Source organism: Poecilia formosa, unplaced genomic scaffold, assembly GCF_000485575.1.
Source record: "Poecilia formosa unplaced genomic scaffold, Poecilia_formosa-5.1.2 Scaffold13, whole genome shotgun sequence".
Taxonomy (NCBI): Eukaryota; Metazoa; Chordata; class Actinopteri; order Cyprinodontiformes; family Poeciliidae; genus Poecilia; species Poecilia formosa.
The window spans coordinates 828,184-850,840 of NW_006799952.1; the positions used below are offsets into that span (position 1 = coordinate 828,184).

Consider the following 22,657-nt stretch of genomic DNA (forward strand, 5'->3'; position numbering starts at 1 on the left):
CTGACATCAACAACGATTTTTCATGCATAAAACTGCAGATCACCGATTATGCCTCATTTGGATGAATAACTTTAAACATGTTTGGCAATACCAACTATTATCCTCAATTTGAACTTAAGCAAGTTACCTTCACTAGATGCCTAAATGCCCGGAGTTGCTGCTCTTTGTAGAATTTCCACTTGTGTTAACAAATAACTGAGCAGGAATAACTTATAAAGTGGCCTGTGAGTTTATTTGGCCGTCACAGTGTGCAGTACTTATTAAATAGCAGAATATTATCTGAATAGCAGAACAAAGTAGAAACAGAAGAGTTCAAATTAGATCTCTTTTATTAAAACAACAAAATAACACAACACAATTTTCAGCACCATTTGTTTTAAAGCTTGATTGGCTTACAATAACAAATTCACCGTTCTTTGCAAGAGATTGAAAGTGCTTATACAAAATCAAGTGTTACAGTTCTTAAACAAGACAGCATTTGTTCTAAAGTTCCTCCAGTACATTGCAGCAGTGATGCTTTCAGGGAGCGTCACTGACTGAATTTTTAAAACAGTGTTTATTTTTACTTTATTTTTCTTTTCCGACAAAAAAGCCCGTGCACACCTGGATCTGCTCCAGGCAGAAACATCAGAACCTTGCAGTCTTTTCTACAGGTAGTACTGTAGTTCAGGGATCCTCAAACCCAGACCTCGAGGTCCAGTGTCCTGCAGGTTTTAGATGCTTCTCTTCTTCAACACACCTGAGTCAAATAATCAGGTCATTAGCAGGACTCTGGAGAGCTTGACTGCGCTGGGGAGCTAATTCAGCCATTTGATTGAGGTGTTTGAGCCAGGGGCACATCTAAAAGTTGCAGGTCACCTGGCCTCCAGGTCAGGATGTGTGGACCTCAGCTATAGTTCCTTAGTGTCATTAGATTTTATTTCTTTCCATACTGAAAACAATCTGGAGCTGACAGCCCTCAATCTAGCTGTTTTACCAAGCTAGATGGATTCTCTACCACATCCTTACTTATAAAGTGCATTCAAGGCACTGACATGAACCTTTGAGGAGCCAAAATGCTTTTGTTGGGAACAGGTGTGTAACCCTCACTGACAGGGCTTTTGGTGGCTTCATATCGAGCGGCACTCAATGTCTCCACAGCCTTCTCTAAGTCTGGTATAATGTTCGGCACAACAGCTTGCTCTGTAATAAATACCACTGTCTCCACCACCAGTAGAAGGATCCAACCCAAAGCCCCCAGCCAGTAGGAAAGGCCGAGGCTAGAGAAGTCTTGATCGATAACCTTCCGGTGCTCGTAGGTGAATAAAGACCAGCTCAGGAGGAAGAAGAAACCTGTGGACAGATGGAGTCAAATTAAGCTACATTAGTACTAAAAGAAAAAGACATTACGCTCAAATATTACATGCTCACAGCGTCTAATAAGAGTTTGCATAGTGATGAAACGCAATTTCCCGGACAGTAAAAACTCTTTAAAAACTGTTGCCCTGCAGGGTATGCAAATGAGCAATAACATGAAAGGATTCCTGTTGGTGTGGGTCTCATAGGAACTGCATAAACCAAAAGGCTATTTGAAGGTTAGCTGAATGTAGGTGTTTTATGACATATATATATATATATATATTACTCAACATTATCAATGTGAAACACAGTGCAATATGTGTGTAAGTGAATGGCAAAGCATAAAAGTACAGCTGCTACTCCCTGCTAGTTTGTATTTTTGGGTTTCCTTAATCGTATTGGTTATTATAATTGGATTGAACAACACTCTGTTATTGGACTTAATATTAATATGGCTGAATATTAATATTAATATTAATATTGTGACTGATATGAGTTAGACTATGATGACTTGTTTAATGTTTTTATTTATTTATTCATTTATTTGATGATTTGCCCTGTTTTCCTTTAGTTGTGTGTTTAATATTTCGCTGTTGCTTCTTTTCTTTTTAATTAAATGTCTTCCCTCCCACCCTGGTCACCACCTCTTTGCAATTGGGCTACTTGTAAATGAGATCTATGAAGCAAATGGATAATTTACATGAAGATTAATGTATTGGACGGAATATAATTAATGCATTGGACAGAATATAATTTGTTTTTAAAGTCTTAAGGTTTACTGAAATTACTTATGGTGTGAGTTTGTCCTGTGTCAACTATGCTGAGTGGTACTGAATTGAACTGAATTACCTGTGGAGGCCATGGTGAGGAACAGCAAGGTGGTGGGAAAGAGAGCCTGCCCGGCCATGAGGAGAGAGCGGGTGTTGGAGTAGGAGTGCACTGTCTTAGACGTCCAGCAGAGGGCAAACACAAGACACAGAGCTGCGGTGCTCAAAGCCATCAATAAAGAAATGACTCCAAATACTCTCTCTGCCTCCTCTAAAATTGGAAAACACAGAAGATGCAAAATGAAAAATGTTTAGTTAAACCACATTAATAATGATTAACACATGAAAAAGGTTTTCTGTAACAGTCACACCAGTTAATGATGCTGCTTAAAAATGTTCCTCATTGGGTTTTGTTGAGATGTTTTAGCTATAAGCTACTCATCTTATAGCTAAAATGTTTAGCTATCTTATAGCTATAAGCTCAACATCTTATGTTGGGCTCATATCCGAGCATATAATCAATGATACTCAGATATGATTTAAAAATATATATTATTAATAAATCTTTCACACTTTTATAACCTTAAAAAATATGTAACATTAATTTTTAGCTTAACATGTCTGTTTAGTAATCAAACTGCTTATCACGTGAAAGCATGAGGCTAGCATGTGCTTTTCTTAAGAGGTAGCTAGTCAGTAAACAACTAATTTAGCAGCTAACCCTACAGTCCTTTGCAAATTTTTATTTTGCTCAAATTACCTCATAAGTAAGCATAGTCCTATTAAACTTTGGATTGTAATTTCCTTTGTTATTTTGTACAGTATAATTCTCATCAAGGGCTAGTGTGATTTCTCAGAGTGAAATGACCATGAAATTATATTATAAATTGTTTTAAATAAATAGCTGAACAACAACAAAAAAAAAACTATGAACTATCTTCTCTTTAATTCAAATATTTATTCCAACTGCTTAAAAAGAATAGAACACATTAATATACTGTTGTTATATTGTTATCAATAATGTTTCTTTTGGCTATTTTGAATTTGGTAAACTCTCATAAAAAAAACACAAATATTTTAGTGGCAGTTATTAAGAGTATATTGCGTAGCATATTTTTGGTATTAATTAACCGGGTTATTTTCTAGAGCAGTGAGCTGCTAAACACACATGCTGCTCGTGGCTTAAAAGCTGTGTGGCCTGCATTCACTCTGAACCCAAAAAATAAAAGTACTAAATGGAGCCACAGGAGGTTTTGTGTCAAGTTGTATCTACCAGATAGGAGTTTGATGGCAACAGCTGTTTAGTACTGCTACCCTAAGCAAATACAAAACATGGGTCTCTTATCTAGTGCTCTGAAAAGAACAACATCATACGGAGTCTGAAATAATTAAAAAATAAAATTCAACGTGGTTTTCAAACTTTTATGGCACATTTAAGGTTTGAGATGAGGTAAACATGGCTGATTTAACATCAAAACATTTTTTCCAGTACTTTATTTTATTTTTTTCATAAACCATCTCTGTTGTATTTCTATAATTGGTTTGGATAATTCACAGTTCGAGCGTTCTGTTGCTATAAAATCATTTGGAGTTGAACTGGAGTTGAACCTTAGTCTGATCATTTTATATAGTTCACCAGAAAAATAAAGTTAGATCTCAATGACAAAAACGAGTTCCAGCACGTCTCCCTCAGAGCCAGTAATGAGCATCAACAGATGCAAGGATACAATTCTCTGGAACGTTTGCAGGCTCAGACATGTTTACTGCTGCTGGGAAGTGTTTGGACAAATATTCCTCTTCACATTTATCCTCACCAGTGACTGAAAAACAACTATCCAAATCACCATAAGAGCGACTTTCAAATAAGCACCTATGTGCATGTTTATTAAGTTACTCCATTCACCTAAGCCACAGTGACAGGTTTCGACAGATTTCCAACAGACTAAAAATAATTTTTGCTCACCACATAAGGGAATGCCGTCTCCATCCCTCTCCTGGTTGCTGCTGTTATTGTTCCAGATTAACCAGCGTCTTTTGTCTTTCAGCCAGTGTGGTGTGCAGATAGAGTAGCACACACACACACAACCTGCAAGTCCCAGACAAGACTGAGCAAATCTGAAGCGGCCGATGGAGTCTCCCAACTCAAGAAGCTTCATTTTTAACCAGACTGAAAGTGGAACAGAAAGCAGCAGGGATCAATAGCAGTTTAAAAAAGAGAAGTGTTTCAAAGTTAGCATTTAAATCATTTAAAACTGTGTGAACTTACCTTGCTCGCTGGTAGAATAGATTGAAGAGTGAAGATGTGAAGTTTAGGTGAATGCTACTGTACCTACACAACCGTGCGAACCCCCTTTCAACAAGTTGGTATTGTGTTTTCACTGCTGGTGACTACAAGCCCTCTACAATCTTAGTGTAGCTCCACCTCCGCTGCAATGGAAACTCCCCCTCGTCAGTTTAGAAATTTCCCCTAGAGTTCTCCACTGAAACCCACTTTAGAGAAAGTAAAAGCTGCTATTTAAGGAAACAGACCTTGATTTGTTATTAGAAAACAGAAATTAAACATTTAAGGGAAGTTTAAAGATGAGTTGAAAATCTGGGGAAACTTTGTAGACACAACAAAAATGGGAATAAGAAAAAAAAATGGCAATAATTTTCTTTAGAGATGTAACATTTTGACACCCCCCCCACACACACTTATAGAGTGTGTGTGTGTGTGTGTGGTGGGGGTTGTCAACCGCTCATTATGCATGACAACACATAAGAGGAAATCCCACTCTCATTTGTTACAGTGGGTGACTGTATTGACGCTGAACGCGTAGGTGACCTAAGAGGTCTCTCCTCCTCGTCACGTAAATACCACCCTTTCTTTTTCCTTTGTTGTAACGGAACGGCACCCACAGCCCACCCAAACAAAAACTTTCAACAACTTGAAACTGATTAAGTTGTAGATTAAGAAAAACAGGTGCATCCAAATGTCACCAAAAAGTTTTTTTTTGGGTTTTTTTTTTTTGTATTTCAGTAATCCAATTCAAGTGGAACTCTACAACACAGATTCAATTCACGCAGTGAAATATTTCACACAGAGTGACATATTGATTGAAAATGTATTTTCGATCAATTGTTGCTACTTCTTATTGTCAGAAATAACTCCCACAATAATTAAAATTAGAAATAATTTGGTGACACTTTGACGGGGTGTGCATAAGACTGACATGACTCTGTCATAAACAGGACATAACACCTGCCATGAACATGAAGGAGTCTTTATGAATGTTTATGACAGTTGTTATGAAGTGTCATTTGGTAAATAATGACATTTTTAATGCAAAGTTGCTCTAAAAGTTGCATTAGAAGTTAAAAGTGTCAACATTTAATTACTTTGTAAATAATGACACTAATGAAAATCAGCACTAACCTTTAGAGCAACTTTGCATTAAAAGTGTCATTATTTACCAAATGACGCTTCATGACAACAGTCATAGACATTCATAAAGACTCATTTGTGTTCATGACAGGTGTTGCCATGTTTATGACAGTGTCATGTCAGCCTTATGCACACCCCATCAAAGTATTACCAAATTATTACCAAATTAATTTTAGTTATTGTGGGAGTTATTTCTGACAATAAGAAGTAGCCACAATGACCGAAAATACATTCTTGAAATACGTCACTCTTTGTCAATTAAGTGTTACCAATAATATTTATAGACATATCACACTGAGATAAATATGAGTTTCACCTTTTGAACTGAATTGCTGAAAGAAATGTTTTGAATGATGACATATTAACATGCACCTACGGACAATATTTGTGTGTTTTTTCATGGAAATGATAGAAAACCATGTGCATAATTTAATCCTTTATTCACAGATAATGGACAAGTCATTCTGATTCATTTAATGGTGAGTGAAAATAGAACTTGACTGTTTCTGGTTGACTTCCATTTGGTACTTACTTGGATTCTGAGAAATTCAACATTCTCACTATAGCTTACAAAAAAAAAACTATCTTTCTCAGAGTAAGGCGTCAAGATGGTGGGGGGGGAATATGTTCCTTTTCATCCATCTGTCCTGGCCTTTCATCCACCTCTCTGCTTTATATCATTCACTGCTGATGTAAGCTGAGGCAAGCATCAGATATGACCCAGAGTCGGATGTCTTTGTCAGGCTTTTCAAATTAAACACAAGTGGAAAGAAGGAAAAAAAATAATAAGCACTGCCTCTTGAAATCTTTGGCAGTCGCATTCCTGTCTGTTTATCGAAAGCTTACTTTTTGGCTCTTTGCAGCAGAGACTTGAATACATCAAGAATTTCTGGATCCTCCCCATGAGACAGCACTGGAGTGTTCTTCTCCAGCCAATCAGACGAACGAATCTGATGCCTGAGAGTACCAATAAGGGAGTCCAGACCCTCTGCAGGCTTAGATTCTTGGCAGTCCAGCAAAAAAAACTCCTCTGCGCCAAGCAAGCCTGTGTCAGGAACAGGGCTATCCCTCTCCTTCAGCTGGTCTGATGACTTGCTCTGGGGGGACGATATTGAATTAACAATAGAAGTGTTGTCTGACTCATCACCCTCCTCTTTTTCTGTCTTTTTACCCCCGTCATCAGTTTCTTTAATTGAGCATGTAACACAGCTGGTGTTCTTTTCCTTGGTTTCTTTCAAAGCCTCCTGAATTCGCTTTAGGCCTGAAAAGACATAAAACATCATTCTTATTCATCTTTCATTTTATATCAGTTACAGCCACAGTTAACACTGTATGTTATTGGGGATATATTTACTCAACCACAACAAAGAAGTGCATAATTGTAAAGAGGAAGGAAAATGGAAAGATATTTCTTTGTGTGCTCATAAAAGTGTGGGTGAATATGCGGTGAGCTGCCTTTGAATTTGAAATGCCACATTAAAACCCAGTGAATCCAGATGCACTCAGGGTTCACTTGCGCTGGCAAGTGGAGCATTAATTTAAGAACTGACCAAGATGGTCAAGGTAATTCAGGAGGAGCTGCAGAGGTCTACAGCTCAGGTGGGACAAATCTGATCTTCATGGAACAATAGCAAGAAGAAAGTCATAGGAAAATTTGCCACAACAACAAGGGCAACACAAAAGACAGATGTGGAGGAGGATGGTTTTATCAGATGGGAGAAAAACATAAGGCCCTGGGCTGCAGGGAAGAGGACATGCATATCGTCCATCTCCACAGTGAAATATGGTGGCGGCAGCATCATGATGAGGGCATTCCTTTCCTCAGCAGGGACAGTGAAGACAGTCAGAGCTGATAGAATGTACTTTTTTGCAGCTTCATAAACAGGAATTTAAAAGAGAATTAAAATATTTTTTGAGAGATAACAAGATAAGCGATGCTTACAAAAAACAACTGACTGCTCACATTTTTTAAAGGTTCTATGTATCAGTAATATTGACTTTGCATTTTTGTCACATAAAATAGAAAACACAGCAGCACGGTGTTTCTTTAGTTCATAATTTTTTTTAGTTTTTTTTTTTTTTGTACATTCATCTTAAGGTCAGACCAAAGCATTTCAATTAGTTTGAGGTCTGAGCTTCGAAAGGGCCGTTGCAGCATCTTTTCTTTACTTTTCAAACTGTAAATTTTATGTTTTTAATCATTGTTTATCGTCTAATTTTAGAAAGTCTTCATCTGTTGGTCAGATCTCCTCATTTTTGACTTTAGAATACTTTGGCAGAAAGGAGTTTAGAGTCAACTCACTGGCTGCAATGTTCTCAGGTACTGTGGCTGTGAAACCAGTCCAGATTGTCTCTCCTCAACCAACCAGTTTAACAGCTATTTGAGATGTTTGAATATGCTTTGTTTGATTCTTACTCAACATGACTGTACTTTGGTCTTCTTTAACCTTTTTTTGTTTTGTTTTGTTTTTTTTGTTGTTTTTTTTAAGAAAGAAAAGTCTTTCTTCTGGGAACTCTTCCAAGGAAGTCCCAAAATTTGCATATTTAGTATGCTACGTGAGTCCTGTGAAGCATGACACTGGGTCCTTTTCTTTTTTTTTTTTTTTAATTGCCTGAGAACTGTATGATTTGGCCTTGGGATAAATCTGATTGAACTTCCACTCCTGGAAGATTCCCACATGTCTCAAATTATTTGTTTTTCCCTTATATGTCACTCGAATGATGGACATCAAATTGTTTATAAATGCCTCTATAACTAGGACAATAGGCAGCAACAGCTTCTCACAACTGTATGCCCCAGAGCAGCAAACTGTCAGACCTCACGGGTTTATGGAGGCGGTCACACACATACGGATCAGTTAGCAGGAACTGGCAGCAACTTCTTCCTCCTAAATGTTAGGGAAGAATCAGGTGTGCTTACGTTATCAGTGTTTCCATTTTGGCTTTTTAGCTTCTGTTTAATGAATGATGACAGCATTTAATCTGTTGTGTATGTTTGCACATTTGCAAATACATTTAGACTGTTTCTTGATCCATGTAACACTGTACCTGAAAGAGTCTGTACTTCTTTTGTTCCACGGCTGTATGCAGTATGTATGTTTTCTTTTCACATTCCGTAAATTATAGAGCTGAAATATTAATGGGTGTGCCTATCCGTTTTTACTAACACAGTGTCCAGGGTGTTTGAGGACTATCAGTAGTAATATGCTTTTGAAGAAACAAACAAACAAACAAACAAAAAAAAGCTCATGAGACTGACCGAGTTGAAGTTGGGGTTGCTGATCTGCAAAAACGATTCTGAACCATCCGGGTGTGGAGCATGAGAACGCCTGGCCACAGCTCAACAACACTTTGTGTCTGAGGAAACACCTCCATAGAGACAGCTCTTCCTCAAACGATGACTTGTTCAGATACTTTGGGACAATAAGTCAGAAGAGAACTTTTAGAATAACATACACACACACACAATGTTTTCAAGCCAGAGAGAAAATGTGAATCTCTGCAGAGATAAGGGTATTACAGACAATGACTCTGCAGCTTGTGTTACCTTTCTAAGGTCAGCCCAGACATACAGGGCAGCAGGTCTATCCAGGAAGGGGATACCTAGGCTTCGCAGCTCTCTGGTCAGGAGGCTGTGAGCATTTTTCAGCCTGCGTCGGTTTTCAGGCAGAAATTCATTGTTGATCCAGTCTGCACAGTCACAACACATACAGTTATGTTACTACTCTTTCTGCAACTTAATGTTAAACAGATCTGCATATTACTACGAGAGAAGAATGGGTAGATTAAACATTTTGGGATATTTTGTAAATGTGAATTGGATCCTTTAGACATTTTCACAACATAGATGATGCTATTTATCTGGCAGAAGTTTTTCAGTCAGTATTGGCGAATATTGGTAGCAGCAGCACCATGTACATGTGGAGTATCACAAGGCACTATTTTAGTCCCCATGTTTTCTTGATAAACATTGCCTGAGTTCATTTTTTAGAACTACCACATACAGTATTCTGCCACTGTTTTGTGGACGATCTTCAAATCTGAAGACGAGAACTGTTGAATCACTGAAAAACATATACGTTGTGTTAATGATATTTTAAAAAATCATTCAAAATTCCTTGATCTTCATGACAATAAATCAGAAGCAATCTAGTTTCTGAGGTTAGACACTGTATTTCAGTCCTAACAGCTTTGAGAAAGTAATTCATGCATTTGCTATAACATCGAACAGACTGGGGTAAATATTTCCATCTGAAGCTGACAGGAAGCAGGAAGTCGGAGCATATGCCCCCAGTGGTCGCCTCAACTGGCTTCCTGTCATGTCATGAATGATTTTAAGACTTTGTGTGTGTTTTTTTGTGGTTCTTATACCCTGTCTAGTCTGCAGAGTCTTTTGAAGCATCTTGTTTAATCTAGAGCACGCAGTCAAGCAACCAGATACTTATGGATGTGTTAAAAGACAAATTAAAAAGCTTTTATAAATTGTAATACACTTTTATAAAAGGAAATATTTCTGTGAAAATATACAAACGCATTTTTGATCAAATCATTGTCAACTATTATCTGTTCAAACACGAACTTGTGAGTCTTGGCTCATACCTCTGTCCCGGAGCAGCTGAGCCACCTGGTGCTGCGAGGTTCCAGGAAGACCGTGGAATGAGCCCAGCTGAGCCAAAGCCTCCACAAGATCTGTATTCACAGTATACAAAGTTCCAATTCTGATTCCTGCCATTGCAAAGTCCTAAAAAGGAGACGACATGGTAACACAAAGCTGTGAGACTGGATACCCACAGAGGAACACTTTTTATTCTGTACTGTCAGCAGGAACACAGAACTCAGTCCTCGGCAGTACCTTGCTCATCCCCCACATCACATGCGTCCTCTGCGGGTCGGGCAAACTGAAATAAGGGCAAATCAGCGGGAGATGAGAGCATGTCCTCAACCAGAATTGTGATGATTAAGGTCCTAATACAGTAATCATGCAGAACCTCTCTATGCTGAGGACACTGTGAAAGGTGACAGACTCGTCGAAGACCGTCAGCATGTACACCTCATCTACAATGGCGTGCAGATCATTTCTAAAAAGAGAGGTAAAAAAAAAAAAAACGGTATGCTTTTAATCACTATAAACAACAAAGAACATAAATGTAAAATAAAGTATTGATTTCACTGCTGTCGGCGTAAAAGCCCTGAGATTTACGGTTGCTCCTGTGAGTCTTACAACAATATACTGATGGTTAGAGAAGATGATAAAACCGTGTGACAAACACTTGGTATTCCAAACGCTGTACAAAGCACAATACGGTTGTGCAGGAGGATTTACAGCAGGCTACAGCGTGGGATAATAGAGGGGTAAACACACCTTTTGGCGAACTCTAAGAAGGCAATCATTTCCTTTGGAGTGTAGAGCTCAGCCAGAGGATTGTGAGGGTTCATGAGAATAAGGGCTCGAATGTTCCACCCCTAAAAGAAGAGAGCTTTTGAGTACATATAAACTCCTTTAAAATGCTGATGAGGAAAATGCATTTTTCTAATTTGCATTTATGAAACGATGGTTTCACTGGCATACCTCTTGCTTCGCCTTTTTTAGCCCTGCTTCTAGTTTCTCTACAGTGAGGTGAAAGTGTTTGCTTTCTTCGCCATCAGCCTATGCAATAATAATAATAATAAAAATAATGAGCAGAAAACAAAAGAACAACACAGTTGAATCAAACAGCAATCAATGCAAACTGATGCCATATTTTAAATTTAAAATAATTGAATGAAAACACATCCGTATTCCTACCTCGCAGTCAAGAGGAACATGGAAGAGTTTTACATCACTGTACAAATGCACATCTTCAGTTATAACCCCATAGAAAGGAGTAGGAATAAGAATGGCATCTAAAACAGAAAAACACACTTATAACACAAGCTCAATTTACATACATCAGTGACTTCATCACAACTTTGAATGGATTTTAGTGGGATTGAATGTGTTAGACCAACGTATGGACTGACATTTTTTACTAATTCTTTGCAAAGTAGATCAAGCTCAATCAGACTCAAGTTTTTGTGTTTCTGATATAGTGATATATTTTATATACACAACGGACAAAAAAAACTCTCTTTCCGTTGCGCAGTATTTTTTGTATTCAGCTACATACAGGTAGGTACATGCAATATGCCTTTTTCAGCCCACCTTTAGGATCACAAATTACTGCAGCGATACATGAGAAGAGCGAACCACAGCCATTCATCACCACAACCTGAAAGAAACAACAAAATATGAAAACACTGTGCTATGGAATACTTATCAAACAGAGCAAATAAATGTGACAAACTCATCCAGCTACTAAGATAAAAGGTTTTGTTTTGTTTTTTTTTTTGTTGTTTTTCTTTTTTTTTTCCAAATACAAAGTATAATGGAATTTGGTGTGTTTGTATGTATAGCTGCAGCTGGGGCACACTGTCTGACTAACTCTGTAATTATTTTGTGCAATACACAGAAAATAACTGTGTGATGCCATTTTTAAAAAAGGAAAAAATAATAAAATTGGAATAAAGACAGAATCAAAATGAAAACTTAAGTATTTTAATGCTTAAGGTTTTTTTTAAGTTATTAGTCATCACATACTTTCTGTTTTAGACTGGCATTTCCCGTTTTTCTTACTTTCTTCTTTTCTTTCTATCTAATGTGTAAAAGTTCTGCTATTTCTAAGTGTATTTTTTTTACATATCTGTCTTTACCTTTTTTGCAAAGCACTTTGCTGAACAATGCACAATAAATACGAAATGTTGAATGATCTTGCGCTTTAATGACACTGTAGTGGCGATTGTTTGTCAAACCAAACATCCAACAAAGTTCCAATAAGCCACTGAGACACTGGGGTCAAGTTTTTCAACGCAGGCAAAGAAGGTTCAGGATCCAACTTGTAACTTGTTCTTCATGATTTATTTTGATATATTTGCAAAACAAACAATTACAGAGTTCAAACTTCCTTTGTTTTCTCTGCTACCTCCTTGCACTGGTAAAAACCATAGGCCCCTAATCCAAATGCCTGCTGGTCCTTTACCAGGCCCCTACATTTATAGAAAGCGGGCCAACCCACCTCACTTCCTGTTTACTTAAATATATCAATAAGAAAAATAATAAAACAAAAAAAATAAATGAAATCCACAATTATTAACTTACAAATAAGTTCTGTAAATAATACAAAAAATATACATTTAAGAACAAACTAACAAAATTCAAATGGATAAAGAATATAAACAATAAATAGCTCCAACAGACACTATACAAATGAATACAAATGAGTAGATGTTTTTTTTTTATTTGGCAAGTGAATAATCTCTGTGTTTTGTTGTCACTGAGACAACAGATAATTCCTCTGCATAACAAAGTAATCTTAAGTCAAACATGGAACCATCTGTGCGAAAATTCGAAGGATCAAACTCAAACTGGGATTTTAACAGTTCTGATCCAAAACACAGTGCATCTTTAATGAAATGACTGAAAAAAAGATTCAGACTGGCATTATGGACCAGTAAAGGTTCAGATATCAACTGGATAAAAATGCTGTAGTACCACATAAGCAGAAGTGTGTACATTATTTGTCAATGAACTGAAACACTAAAAAAGATTATTGAAATTCACAAGACTAAATTTAGTAATACACTCTTCAGTGTATTGCTGTTAAGAGGGGTTTTCCAAGTTGTTGAACCGTTAACGCTTTGTTGTCACTGAGTCAACAGAGAATTCCTCTGCATAACAAAGCAATCTTAAGCCAAACGTGGGGACATCTTGAAATGTCAATTCTTTGAAATGTCAATTCTTTGAAATGTTTTGGTCACCAAATATCTTAGTGGTATTATTACAAATATGATGTAATTGGGGGCAACAGCAATTCAGCAACAGAGTAGAAGGCCAAAGTAGAGGTATGACAGGCTCAAACTGCTGACTGTCTGCTACAAAAGTAGGAAGAGATCTCAAACTTTGTGTGGACTTCAGGTTTCAGATTAACTCAGGATTAGCTTAATGGAATAAATTTTGATTTGGGGAAGAAAAGTTGCCAAACTACATCATCAGATATGAAGTGTTGAATGCAGTAATGTGAAGACGAATGGTACCTGCCAGGGTGTAGAGTGTCAAGAGTAAAATTAGGCATCGGGGTCTGATCAAGACATGGGGATGTATTACAGAGTTGGGCTTAATGCTGTGGCACACAAAGACCGTTTAGACAATTTACACACATCATACTGCCACTACCATGTGTGTCTACAGCATTAGTTTATACAAGATGCAATGCACACCTTGGAAAACCTTCACCTTTGGCTCGCTAGTACAAAGAATATTTTTCCATAGGGTTGTGGTGATAAATAAGACATCTTTTTGGCAAATGTCAGACGTGCCTTATGTGTTCTTCTTGGACAGCAATAAGAATAAGAACTTGGAACTCGTTCAGTGATGCTGTTTTGACCAGTCACTTTGTTAAATTAGATTATTGTTACTTAAATTATCCCCTGAAAGGTTCGCCGCTGTGCCATGTTTTATGCATTGTGGATAACAACCCTCAATTGCTTCGTAACCCTTTACAGACTGATACACATTTATGACTTTGTTTCTCATCTCTTCACAAACTTCAGTGTATGATGGTCATGATGTGTTGCTTTTTTAGATCTTGTACTTCATGTTGTCAGTCAAGGACTGCTTAAGTGATTCCTGATTCTACCTGGGGGTGACTATTGATACTGAATTTATTGTTGTTCACAGTTAATTTGTGATTGTGCAAGTAAGGTGGCTACTTTTTTTTTACAAAGTGCCAGGTTGTTTTGACTACATTTATTCCCTCTGTAAAATAAATAATCTTTTAGAGACTACCGTATTCTCCGCACTATAAGGCGCACCTAAAAACCTTCAATTTCCTCAAAAGCCGACAGTGCGCCTTATAATCTGGTGCGCCTTATATATGGACCAATATTGAGCCACAACAGGTCTAGCAACTACGGTAAGCAGCCGCCGACTTCATTTTCGCCCGTAGAAGAAGAAGCGCGCGGTGCATGCTGGGATAGTTGTTAGAACGCTGGTTTGTAAATCTATTAATAAAGTTTGACTGACCTATCTACCTACCGACCGTCTAGAATCAGGTCGTCTGCAGGTCATTTAGCACCACGTTCTCCACGAACATTCTGTGCGCGAACGGAGAAGGGTGGCCATCGTCCGGCCACGCCCCGGCCCAGTCGCGGAAGGCTCTCCTGGCCGACCGCAGTGGGACTGTTTTGTTGACATTCCGTTTACTGCAGCTCCATCTAGTGGATGCATAACATAACTCCAGCCTCTACTGTAGCGTCTATTCTATGTGCCTTATATATGAAAAAAATTTTAAAATAGGCTATTCATTGAAGGTGCGCCTTATAGTGCGGAAAATATGATACTTCTTCATATCTACTTACTCAGGTTATAAATGCCTGATATCAAACTTTAACAAAAACCGTGATGCTTTACTCACATTATCAGCTCTTAGTGGCTTGGGAGAGCAGCAGTGGTGAGACAGGAACTTTGCAACTTCTTCTCTGAGGCTAAATAAAGGAGGGCAGAATTGAAAGATTATTGTAAAATAAAGTTTTCTGGTGTTATTAAGGTAAAACTTTAATAAGATGTTAATTTAAAAATGAGAACAAAAGTGTTCTGAAATGTCTTACAAAGCGTGCCCAGTCCAGTCTGCATACTGCAACAGGGATGGCTCAACGTGCAACATGTCAGGCTTGGTTAGCTGTAACACATTGAAACATCGGTAGAAGTAGTTGGAATAATTGGAAATTATTTAAAGTTACTGATAATCACATTGCGGTATGAGGCATGTGTGGTGGAACTTAAATATTTAGTCTAAGATGGTGTAATCATTTGTACAATTCAACAAGTCCCAACTTGTTTATTATTTAAGCAGACACTTGGCTTAAACTATATTATTTATTTATTTTTGTTTTGGAGAAGCTTCAGTGGTTCTCATGTGAAGGAAAATAGTCTTTTAAAAAAAATAAGGCAAAGTGGACTATGTCAAAAAAAAGCTTTGAAGCTAAAAATCCATGAAACAAGTTGTTCAATGTTCATCTTAGCTTAAATGTGACATCATTTCATGTTTTCTCCTTCTGTTCAGAAATATGCCCTCATTCCTACCATTAAACATGCCAGATTCTCTTTGTGAATTTCCTTTGTACAAAATTCCCTCCTCTGCAACTCCCCCTACAGTTCTGGCATTGTGTCATTATGTAAGTGACAATATCGTGTATTTTACTCTTTTATGAAGAAGATCATAGCATAGTTTGTTCTCACTGGTTCCCAAGTTGACAATACCCTGGAAAAAAGAAAACAACAGCATAAGCATTATTTATGGTTCTGCTTTTTCTTTTGTAGCTCCATGCCTACTTACATCAGGATTGTCTGTTTGGTGATGTTTGTCCATTGCATACTGGATAAAGCCCTCCTGGAGAATGCCTTGATGCTGTCGGATGCTGTTACCTCGGCTGGACAGGTACACGCTGCGGCCGGGAGCCTCTGCACCTCTCATTGTTGCCAAAACACCCTGTGACACTTGGCAGGTCTTGACAGATATGGGATGGGACTTTTTGGTCTCCTGAGTGGCGACAGGCTGCGCTGTGGGAGCTTCTGGAGGGGGCTGAGATAAAGATGACGAGACAGCGGGGCCGGCAGTGGCCAGCGGAGGAGTTGACAGATGAGCCAGAGGTGAGATGGGACTGTCGGACGGCGTGGCGGCTGGGGCCCCCTGTCGGGTGGCGAAGAGCGCCCCTGTCAGCATAGTGAACAGGTGGAGCTCGTGCTGCCGCTCCTTTTCTGCCCTTCTCTCCTCCCTCTGCTCCCTGCGTTCCTCAGCCTGGAACTCTCTCTCCAGCCGGGCCTCTTCCAGGGAGAGAAGACGCTCCTCTGCAGACTGCTGCCAGCTTAGGAAGCTGACCAGAGCTTTGTCAAGGCTCTCCCTGACGCCTGACCTGCCACATGACGCCCTGCCACCCCGCCTACGCTTCCTTTGTTTCACAGAAGTTGACCCGCGAGGAGCCTCACCGCTGGGCTGCTCAGATGTCTCTTGCATCACAGGACCAATGTGAGTGGCAGATGTAGCAGAGGCATCCATGTCCCTAAAACCTGAAAATATAAACATATAAGATTACTTTGTAGCACATACGTGAAAAAAAATATGTGTACAAAAACTAAAAAAACGACAACAAATGAACATTTTATTGCAGTGGCAGAATCTCGCACAAATTTCTGTCTGTTTAAATCCTTTCACTTAAGAACATTTATTCAGTGAAGAACAAAAATGGTATCAATAAAAATCTATTTCAACTAGTAGAGTAATATTTAACTGTTTTAAGTCAAAGTTTCTGTGAACTTCTAATCTTTAGTCAATATTTCAGAAGATATGCACAACAAAAGAACACACAGAGCAGTGGTGAACCCTGTAGGAGTGGCATCAATGACTCATTAAGGAGGTCGCAAATGAACCCAGAACATTTAAAGCAGGCGTCATTTGCCTCAGTTAAGGTCAGTGTTCATGTTTCAACAATAAGAAAGAGCAAAGGTATCCAGAGGAAGGTTTTGAGGTAAAAAATCATTGTTGAAAAGAACACAAAATCCAGTTTGCCAAAAGAATTATGATACCGATCAAAAAGACTGTCGGAAAATATTATGTGAACCAATAAGATAAGATAGACATTTCTGATAAAAGTTTTATAAAAGATAGTTCTTTTTATAAAACCAACACAACATTATTGAAAATTAATTCATACTGACAATCAAGCATGGTCGAGATAGTGTATACAGCAGGAGAATTATCCAAACCACACTAGCTCAAAAAGATCAAAACGAAGGTTTTCGAGTGGCACAGCCAGAGTCTGGGCTTAACTTTAAAAATGATTATGATCTTAAACAAGCTAACCATGCTTGACACGGTGACGTTACCAGATATCACAAACACTTGTTGACACTTTCTGCCACCAAGGTTGAGAAAAACATATATTTAGTTTAGAATTTAAATGACTTTTACCAAAGTCTTTGTTCATAACACTATAGATGCTTTAAATGTTTGTGTGAGAGCATGCTACTTCAATAAGAGAAACATTTATTTTAAGGTGTTTTACTTAGCTTTACAAGGGATGCTAACATATTGCTCCACATCTGTAATATGCTTATTTTTTAACAGTGGAGATAATATTGGTTTTATTTGCCTGAGGGTGAGATTCTTGTATTAGGTGAGGTGTCAGGTTGACCCAATGTGTCCTCTGCGTCCAGTGGAGACTGCCCATCTGTCTCCTGGTCATCCCCTGAGCCATAGTACATCTCAGGTGGCACCCCTGAATTCAGGATGTTCCCCTCAGCATCCTCACACTTTATGTCCAGGGGATCATCAGCTTTAGGTGGCTGGCCGAACAAAAATCCTCCTGAGGATGAAGGGCCAAACGAGCCAACTGGAACTCCCTGCAGATATGCCTCAGACCCGCATGAGCCCTGGAACACCTGCTGAGCTACCACGGCTCCCCCCAAAGAGGAGTAGCTGACCGCCGGACGGCTCGCCAGCACTCTGTCCATCACGTCATAGAACTTCCAAGTCCTCATCTTGTGGTTGTCTTTGATACGCCTATACTCCAGCTTCATCTTCTTAATCTTCTCCCTGCATTGGTCGCCCGAGCGGTAGATGCCCTTTTCGCGCAAGACGTGTGCGATGCGGTCAAACACGCGCTGGTTGCGCAGGGAGCTCTCCAGCTCGATCTGCACGGACTCGTCGGACCAGAGCTGCAGCAGCTCCACGATCTCTGGATCGGTCCAGTTGCTGCCTCTTTCGTACCTCCTGGCGCGGAAGTCCATAATGCTAAGTTATATTGGGACGTATTCTGCAACACAGGAGATGTTCCTGTTTTAACTTTTAACAGCGCCGGGAATCACTGATATATAACGGTATCATTGGTAAAGTTGGTTATTCCCACCGTGTGTGCCTACACAGTAACCACTTTTGCTCTCTCACCTCAAATTAAAAGTGCAGCTCTTCGATAACATATTGTTGTAGTGCTCTCAATCTGGTGTTACGTCACGGCTCATTGACCCGATTTCCGTCGGTTCGGAATGGCACGGCTTTGTTCAGCGCACGTTAGAATGCACATTTGTTACTAATTCTGTAACAATGTTGCAGAATTTGACAACACAGACACAGAGATATCTGCATCCGGGTTGACGGCACATGCGTGCTGTCCTTATTCCGGGATAACTTTGGCTCGTGTTAACTGCCAGGGGCTACTGAAAGCAGCCTGTGTTTCATTCGTACCAGGCTGTAAAGGGGTAGACACACGCGCACGCACACGCGCGCGCGCACACAGCACCTCGAGCTAGACACTGAACGCGATGAGTTATGGCCCCCTCTACTGTACGATGTACTGCTCTTCCAGTGTAGTTTTAATATTCAACCACAAGATGACAGTAGCACACAGCGTCTAAATCTGTTGCCCTTCGAAGGAGTGCGTGTGTTTTTATCATGGGCGTCGCACGGAAATTATTTAAAAGGATTAAACAAAAACAGCCAAATCAAAACATGTTTTATAATCTTATCTGCCTGGATTACACAGTGGTATTGCTGTGTTTTACTATGTTTATTTGTAATTGTTTTTCCTCACCTGCTTAAAATCATGAGTTGTTAGCAGTAGCAGCAAAAGTCAGTTTATAACTACCGTTGGCACAAAAAGGGAAGAGAAAGCATGAGTCTGGATAGTACGTCAACTTCGCCCTCATGTTGTGAGTTACAATTTTATTGAAACATTCAAACTGTACAACTCAATTTAGTTTCAAGAGTCTTTTTAAGGCTTGTTATCTAAAAAAAAAAGTTTTTCTGTTTTTTTTTTGTTTGTTTTGTTTTGTTTTGTTTTTGTTGTTTTTGTTTTTTTTTTTACCACATATTGTTTTAGTTAATATAGCCTATCATGGGTGCACGGAAAACTAAATTGTCAATCAAACTTGCAGCAGCTTCTACGGAAAATTTGCCACACACAATATGGTAGACCCACTGCCGTATCTGTTCTGGTGGGCAATTCATCTAACAAGGCATCGAAAGTACTATACGGAAAACAATGTGATTTTATGGCGAAAAATCTTTTAACCGCCCATCTGAGCGAGTAAGGTGAGACAAACCAAGCGTACCAAATAATCCACTTGCCTCGAAATGTGACGTATTTCCGTGAGAAAGGAGGTTTGTGGCAGTTTGTTGTCATCTCCATCCAATGGTGAACCGCTACATTGTATCGGCACGGAGTCTTATTTCGCCCGCAATTTTGTTATGATATTATTGATACTCGCTTAACACACCCAGCAAAAACAACTTATTGGGTTGCAGGAAACCTTAAAAAAATGTAAAGCGACGGTTGAAGTTTATTGTTGAAATATACAATCATGGTGTTGTTAAGTTGTTTGCGAATGACAAGCAAGAAGGGAGAGTTTAATTGATGACTTCTTGGAGGAAAATGGGTGCGTGCGGATAGCAGAAAAAAAAATTCCTGAAGCAAGTGAAGGGAATGAAGAAGGGAATGAATGTAAAGTTGGGTAGTTAACGCACAAAAGAAAGGAAGCGAGAGGGGAGTCTCCGCTTGGAGCGAGGAGGAGGAGAGGAAAAGGAAGATGAGGGGAGCATGACGGCTCGGTCCTTATGGCTGTTTTCTGACTTTCTGAGGTAATTGTTTTGACTTTTTGTATTTTCTTGTAGTTTTTTGTGATGTCCACGAGTGCGGTGTGTCATACGCAGGGAGGAGAATTGAAGCAGAGTGGGTGGGAACACAATGGAAATATTTGCAGAAAGCGTTGCACGATCTCTGCCAGCAGTCTTCACCAGTCCTCCCAGTCAGGTGAATTTTCCCAGTCTAAGACACCCGGTACTACAGTCTTGTTAAATGCTGCATAGGTGGACTTTATTACCAGTAGAGTAGCACCTTTCCAGCTTTGATTTTTGATTTGTGATGCCTTTTCCATGAAGTTTACAGTTGGTAAGAAATTCCTTTTATCATTAAAATTGTCTTCATTTGATCTGTACTTTAAACTTTTACTCTGTTTCCCTCCTTTCTCTTTCTCTTGTATACCTTGTGCCTGCTTGTTTTGGTAGCTAAAGTTTTCATCAGAAACCGGTTATGAAATCCAAACATAACCAAGTTGTTACTTGACTTTCTTTTTTTTTGTGAGACTTAAACTGATGTGGTTCAGTAGTAATTTAATTTTCTTTTTTACATTTAAAATGATAAAAGCATGAAATCACTGACGAAGAAAAACCTCTACACCTCAGCTCACATTTTTTTTTTATATATTCATCCCGTGATGTCACCCTCCATACATGAGAAAAAAACAAAACAATGCCACCCACTTTCACAGTATTCAAGTTAGAATTTGGTACCTGGTTTTTTTTAGGGGGGGAAAATAACAGCTTCTTGTTTTTTGGGGTTTTTTCTGTTATTATTATTATTTGCTTGTAATTTTCTTTTTTTAATTTCAACAATAAATTTGATTTAGTTTTACTAAATCAAAGTAGATAATTACTTTTCAATTTTGATCAGTAAAAAGAGGAAAAACATCTCAAATTACAATGTTTTTCTATTATCATCAGAACTAGATGATTTAAAAAAATGAATTTCATTTTTTATAGATATATTTATCTATAAATATATAGATAAATATACATATATTTATATATATATAATTGAATTGTATCATTCAAAATGATACAGTTTTAGATTTGTCTAGCCTTTCCATTCTTTTTCATCTACATTTTGTGATTTAAAAAGTCATGGCACAACACCTTTGATCATTACAGAAGAAAAAGATCATCACTGGTTTCTGATGAGAACATGCAATTGCCAAAACATGCACATGCAGTGACCACACACTCGAGTTTTCTTAATTTTTCGATTTTTTTTCTTTTTCCTTAAGCCTTACAGCTATAACCTGCATCAAGTAGCTCTTTCTGTCAGAGTAAGGTGTGAATTGCTGTGATAAATCTCATTTAGTGCTGCTCCTCAGGCAAAGCTGGAATTGTTTAGACCTGGCTATGCACTATTCCTCTTCATACTGTCATTAAATACTATATTTGTGCCTACTCAGATATAATCTCTGCGTGCTCTGTTTGAACAAACAAGTGGGGTGGGGGGGACGACGACTACTAAATCCTGGAATGATTTAGTATACATCCAATCGTGCCCCGAGGAAAACATTATTGTTATTTTAATTTCCACTGAGATATCAGCAGAGAGAGAAAATCAAGGTCACCAGCACCAGCATGGCTCCGAGCATTATTCTAGGACGGATTACACACCGAATCAAAGTTACTCTGTAAAGCTCTTATTTATTTATTTTCAACATCTTTGTTCAGCCTACATTGTGCCCAGGATCAAAGGTATTAACAGGGATTGCAGTTATGTTTTTTTTTTTTAGTAGTCCTCAGCTCTGAAACCTCTATGTTCCATCAGCACAAAGGGTTAAACTGTTCTGATAATTCTCTGGCTTCTGAAACTTTTGTAAGAGACACTAAATGGAGATGCAGTGTAGGAGGATGATGTGTGAAAACAAACTGCTCCATGGTATAACTCATCTATAACTATGGCAAAGGGTGACATGGATGAATGGAGGCTCAACCTGGGAAGCAATGCTCAGATTCACATAGCTGTTTAAAATTGGGGTTGGATCCCTCTATGGAGCATTATTTACACAATTGATTGCTTCTCCAGGATACGCTGCTGTCGCCCCACACAGCACTTCATCAGGCTACTCCATCTCTGCAGCCGGCGGGTTGTGGGAGTAAGAATGGATCTAGTTTCTGACTTCGCGGTGCACACACTGCTCCCATCCAGCTGTGCACGGCTGTCGTGACCGAGCATGACATGCCTCAGTGCTGCTTCTCTCCGACCACACTCCTAACTTTGATCAGCTTTCCCTCCCAGGAGAGGGAGCTTGGCTGTCAGTGGCATTTCACAAATGCTGCCGCTTGCTTGCCGAGCCTTGGTTTCCAGCAATGGGGGCAGCCCAGAGCACATGGTGGGTGTTGATTTGGCTGAAGGGCTCCCTGAAATAGAGCTGGAGTGCTGCATATGGTCTGTCACAGTTCCATGTGCT

General features: G+C 38.9%; 3 protein-coding genes across 6 annotated transcripts in view; 1 reads left to right on the forward strand and 2 right to left on the reverse strand.

The window, feature by feature from the left end:
* Positions 1–311: 311 nt before the first annotated feature.
* LOC103133654 (uncharacterized) lies at positions 312–4,777 on the reverse strand. Its single transcript, XM_007545493.2, has 4 exons — positions 4,372–4,777; positions 4,069–4,272; positions 2,188–2,376; positions 312–1,332 (listed from the first exon to the last, which is right to left on the reverse strand). Exons 2-4 carry the CDS (start codon positions 4,259–4,261, stop codon positions 1,022–1,024), a joined length of 693 nt encoding a protein of 230 aa, XP_007545555.1. The 5' UTR covers positions 4,262–4,272; positions 4,372–4,777; the 3' UTR covers positions 312–1,021.
* Positions 4,778–5,951: 1,174 nt separating this feature from the next.
* Positions 5,952–18,824, reverse strand: accs (1-aminocyclopropane-1-carboxylate synthase homolog (Arabidopsis)(non-functional)). Of its 2 annotated transcripts, XM_007545495.2 has the most exons (16): positions 18,546–18,824; positions 17,752–18,414; positions 15,939–16,669; positions 15,804–15,863; positions 15,211–15,281; positions 15,018–15,087; positions 11,711–11,777; positions 11,315–11,412; positions 11,099–11,176; positions 10,892–10,992; positions 10,518–10,607; positions 10,382–10,427; positions 10,129–10,270; positions 9,077–9,219; positions 8,789–8,942; positions 5,952–6,790 (listed from the first exon to the last, which is right to left on the reverse strand). In XM_007545495.2, the coding sequence occupies exons 2-16, from the start codon at positions 18,386–18,388 to the stop codon at positions 6,372–6,374; spliced, it is 2,907 nt and encodes a 968-aa protein (XP_007545557.1). In that variant the 5' UTR covers positions 18,389–18,414; positions 18,546–18,824; the 3' UTR covers positions 5,952–6,371. The 2 variants fall into 2 exon arrangements, with proteins under 2 accessions (XP_007545557.1, XP_007545556.1); XM_007545494.2 differs by having other exon boundaries at positions 17,752–18,824.
* Positions 18,825–19,763: 939 nt separating this feature from the next.
* furinb (furin (paired basic amino acid cleaving enzyme) b) overlaps positions 19,764–22,657 on the forward strand; it is a 125,805-nt gene continuing 122,911 nt past the window's right edge. Inside the window, exons 1-2 of one of the 3 annotated variants that reach the window (XM_016668041.1) lie at positions 19,764–20,234; positions 20,307–20,544. The gene's annotated coding sequence lies outside the window, so the exon portion shown is untranslated. The remainder of the gene's footprint in view (positions 20,235–20,306; positions 20,545–22,657) is intronic. The other 2 variants (XM_007545496.2, XM_016668040.1) reach the window with 2 other exon arrangements.

Excerpts from the sequence above, each read along its gene's own strand:
- accs (XM_007545495.2), bottom strand. The coding sequence starts at position 18,388 with ATGGACTTCCGCGCCAGGAGGTACGAAAGAGGCAGCAACTGGACCGAT. Across the intron at positions 15,282-15,803 it reads ATGATCTTCTTCATAAAAGA|CTAACCAAGCCTGACATGTT; the intron begins GTAAAATACACG and ends AATGTGTTACAG. Across the intron at positions 6,791-8,788 it reads GCAACCCCAACTTCAACTCG|GCCTAAAGCGAATTCAGGAG; the intron begins GTCAGTCTCATG and ends ATGTCTTTTCAG.
- LOC103133654 (XM_007545493.2), bottom strand. The coding sequence starts at position 4,261 with ATGAAGCTTCTTGAGTTGGGAGACTCCATCGGCCGCTTCAGATTTGCT. Across the intron at positions 2,377-4,068 it reads AGACGGCATTCCCTTATGTG|AGGAGGCAGAGAGAGTATTT; the intron begins GTGAGCAAAAAT and ends TTCCAATTTTAG. Across the intron at positions 1,333-2,187 it reads CCTCACCATGGCCTCCACAG|GTTTCTTCTTCCTCCTGAGC; the intron begins GTAATTCAGTTC and ends ATCTGTCCACAG.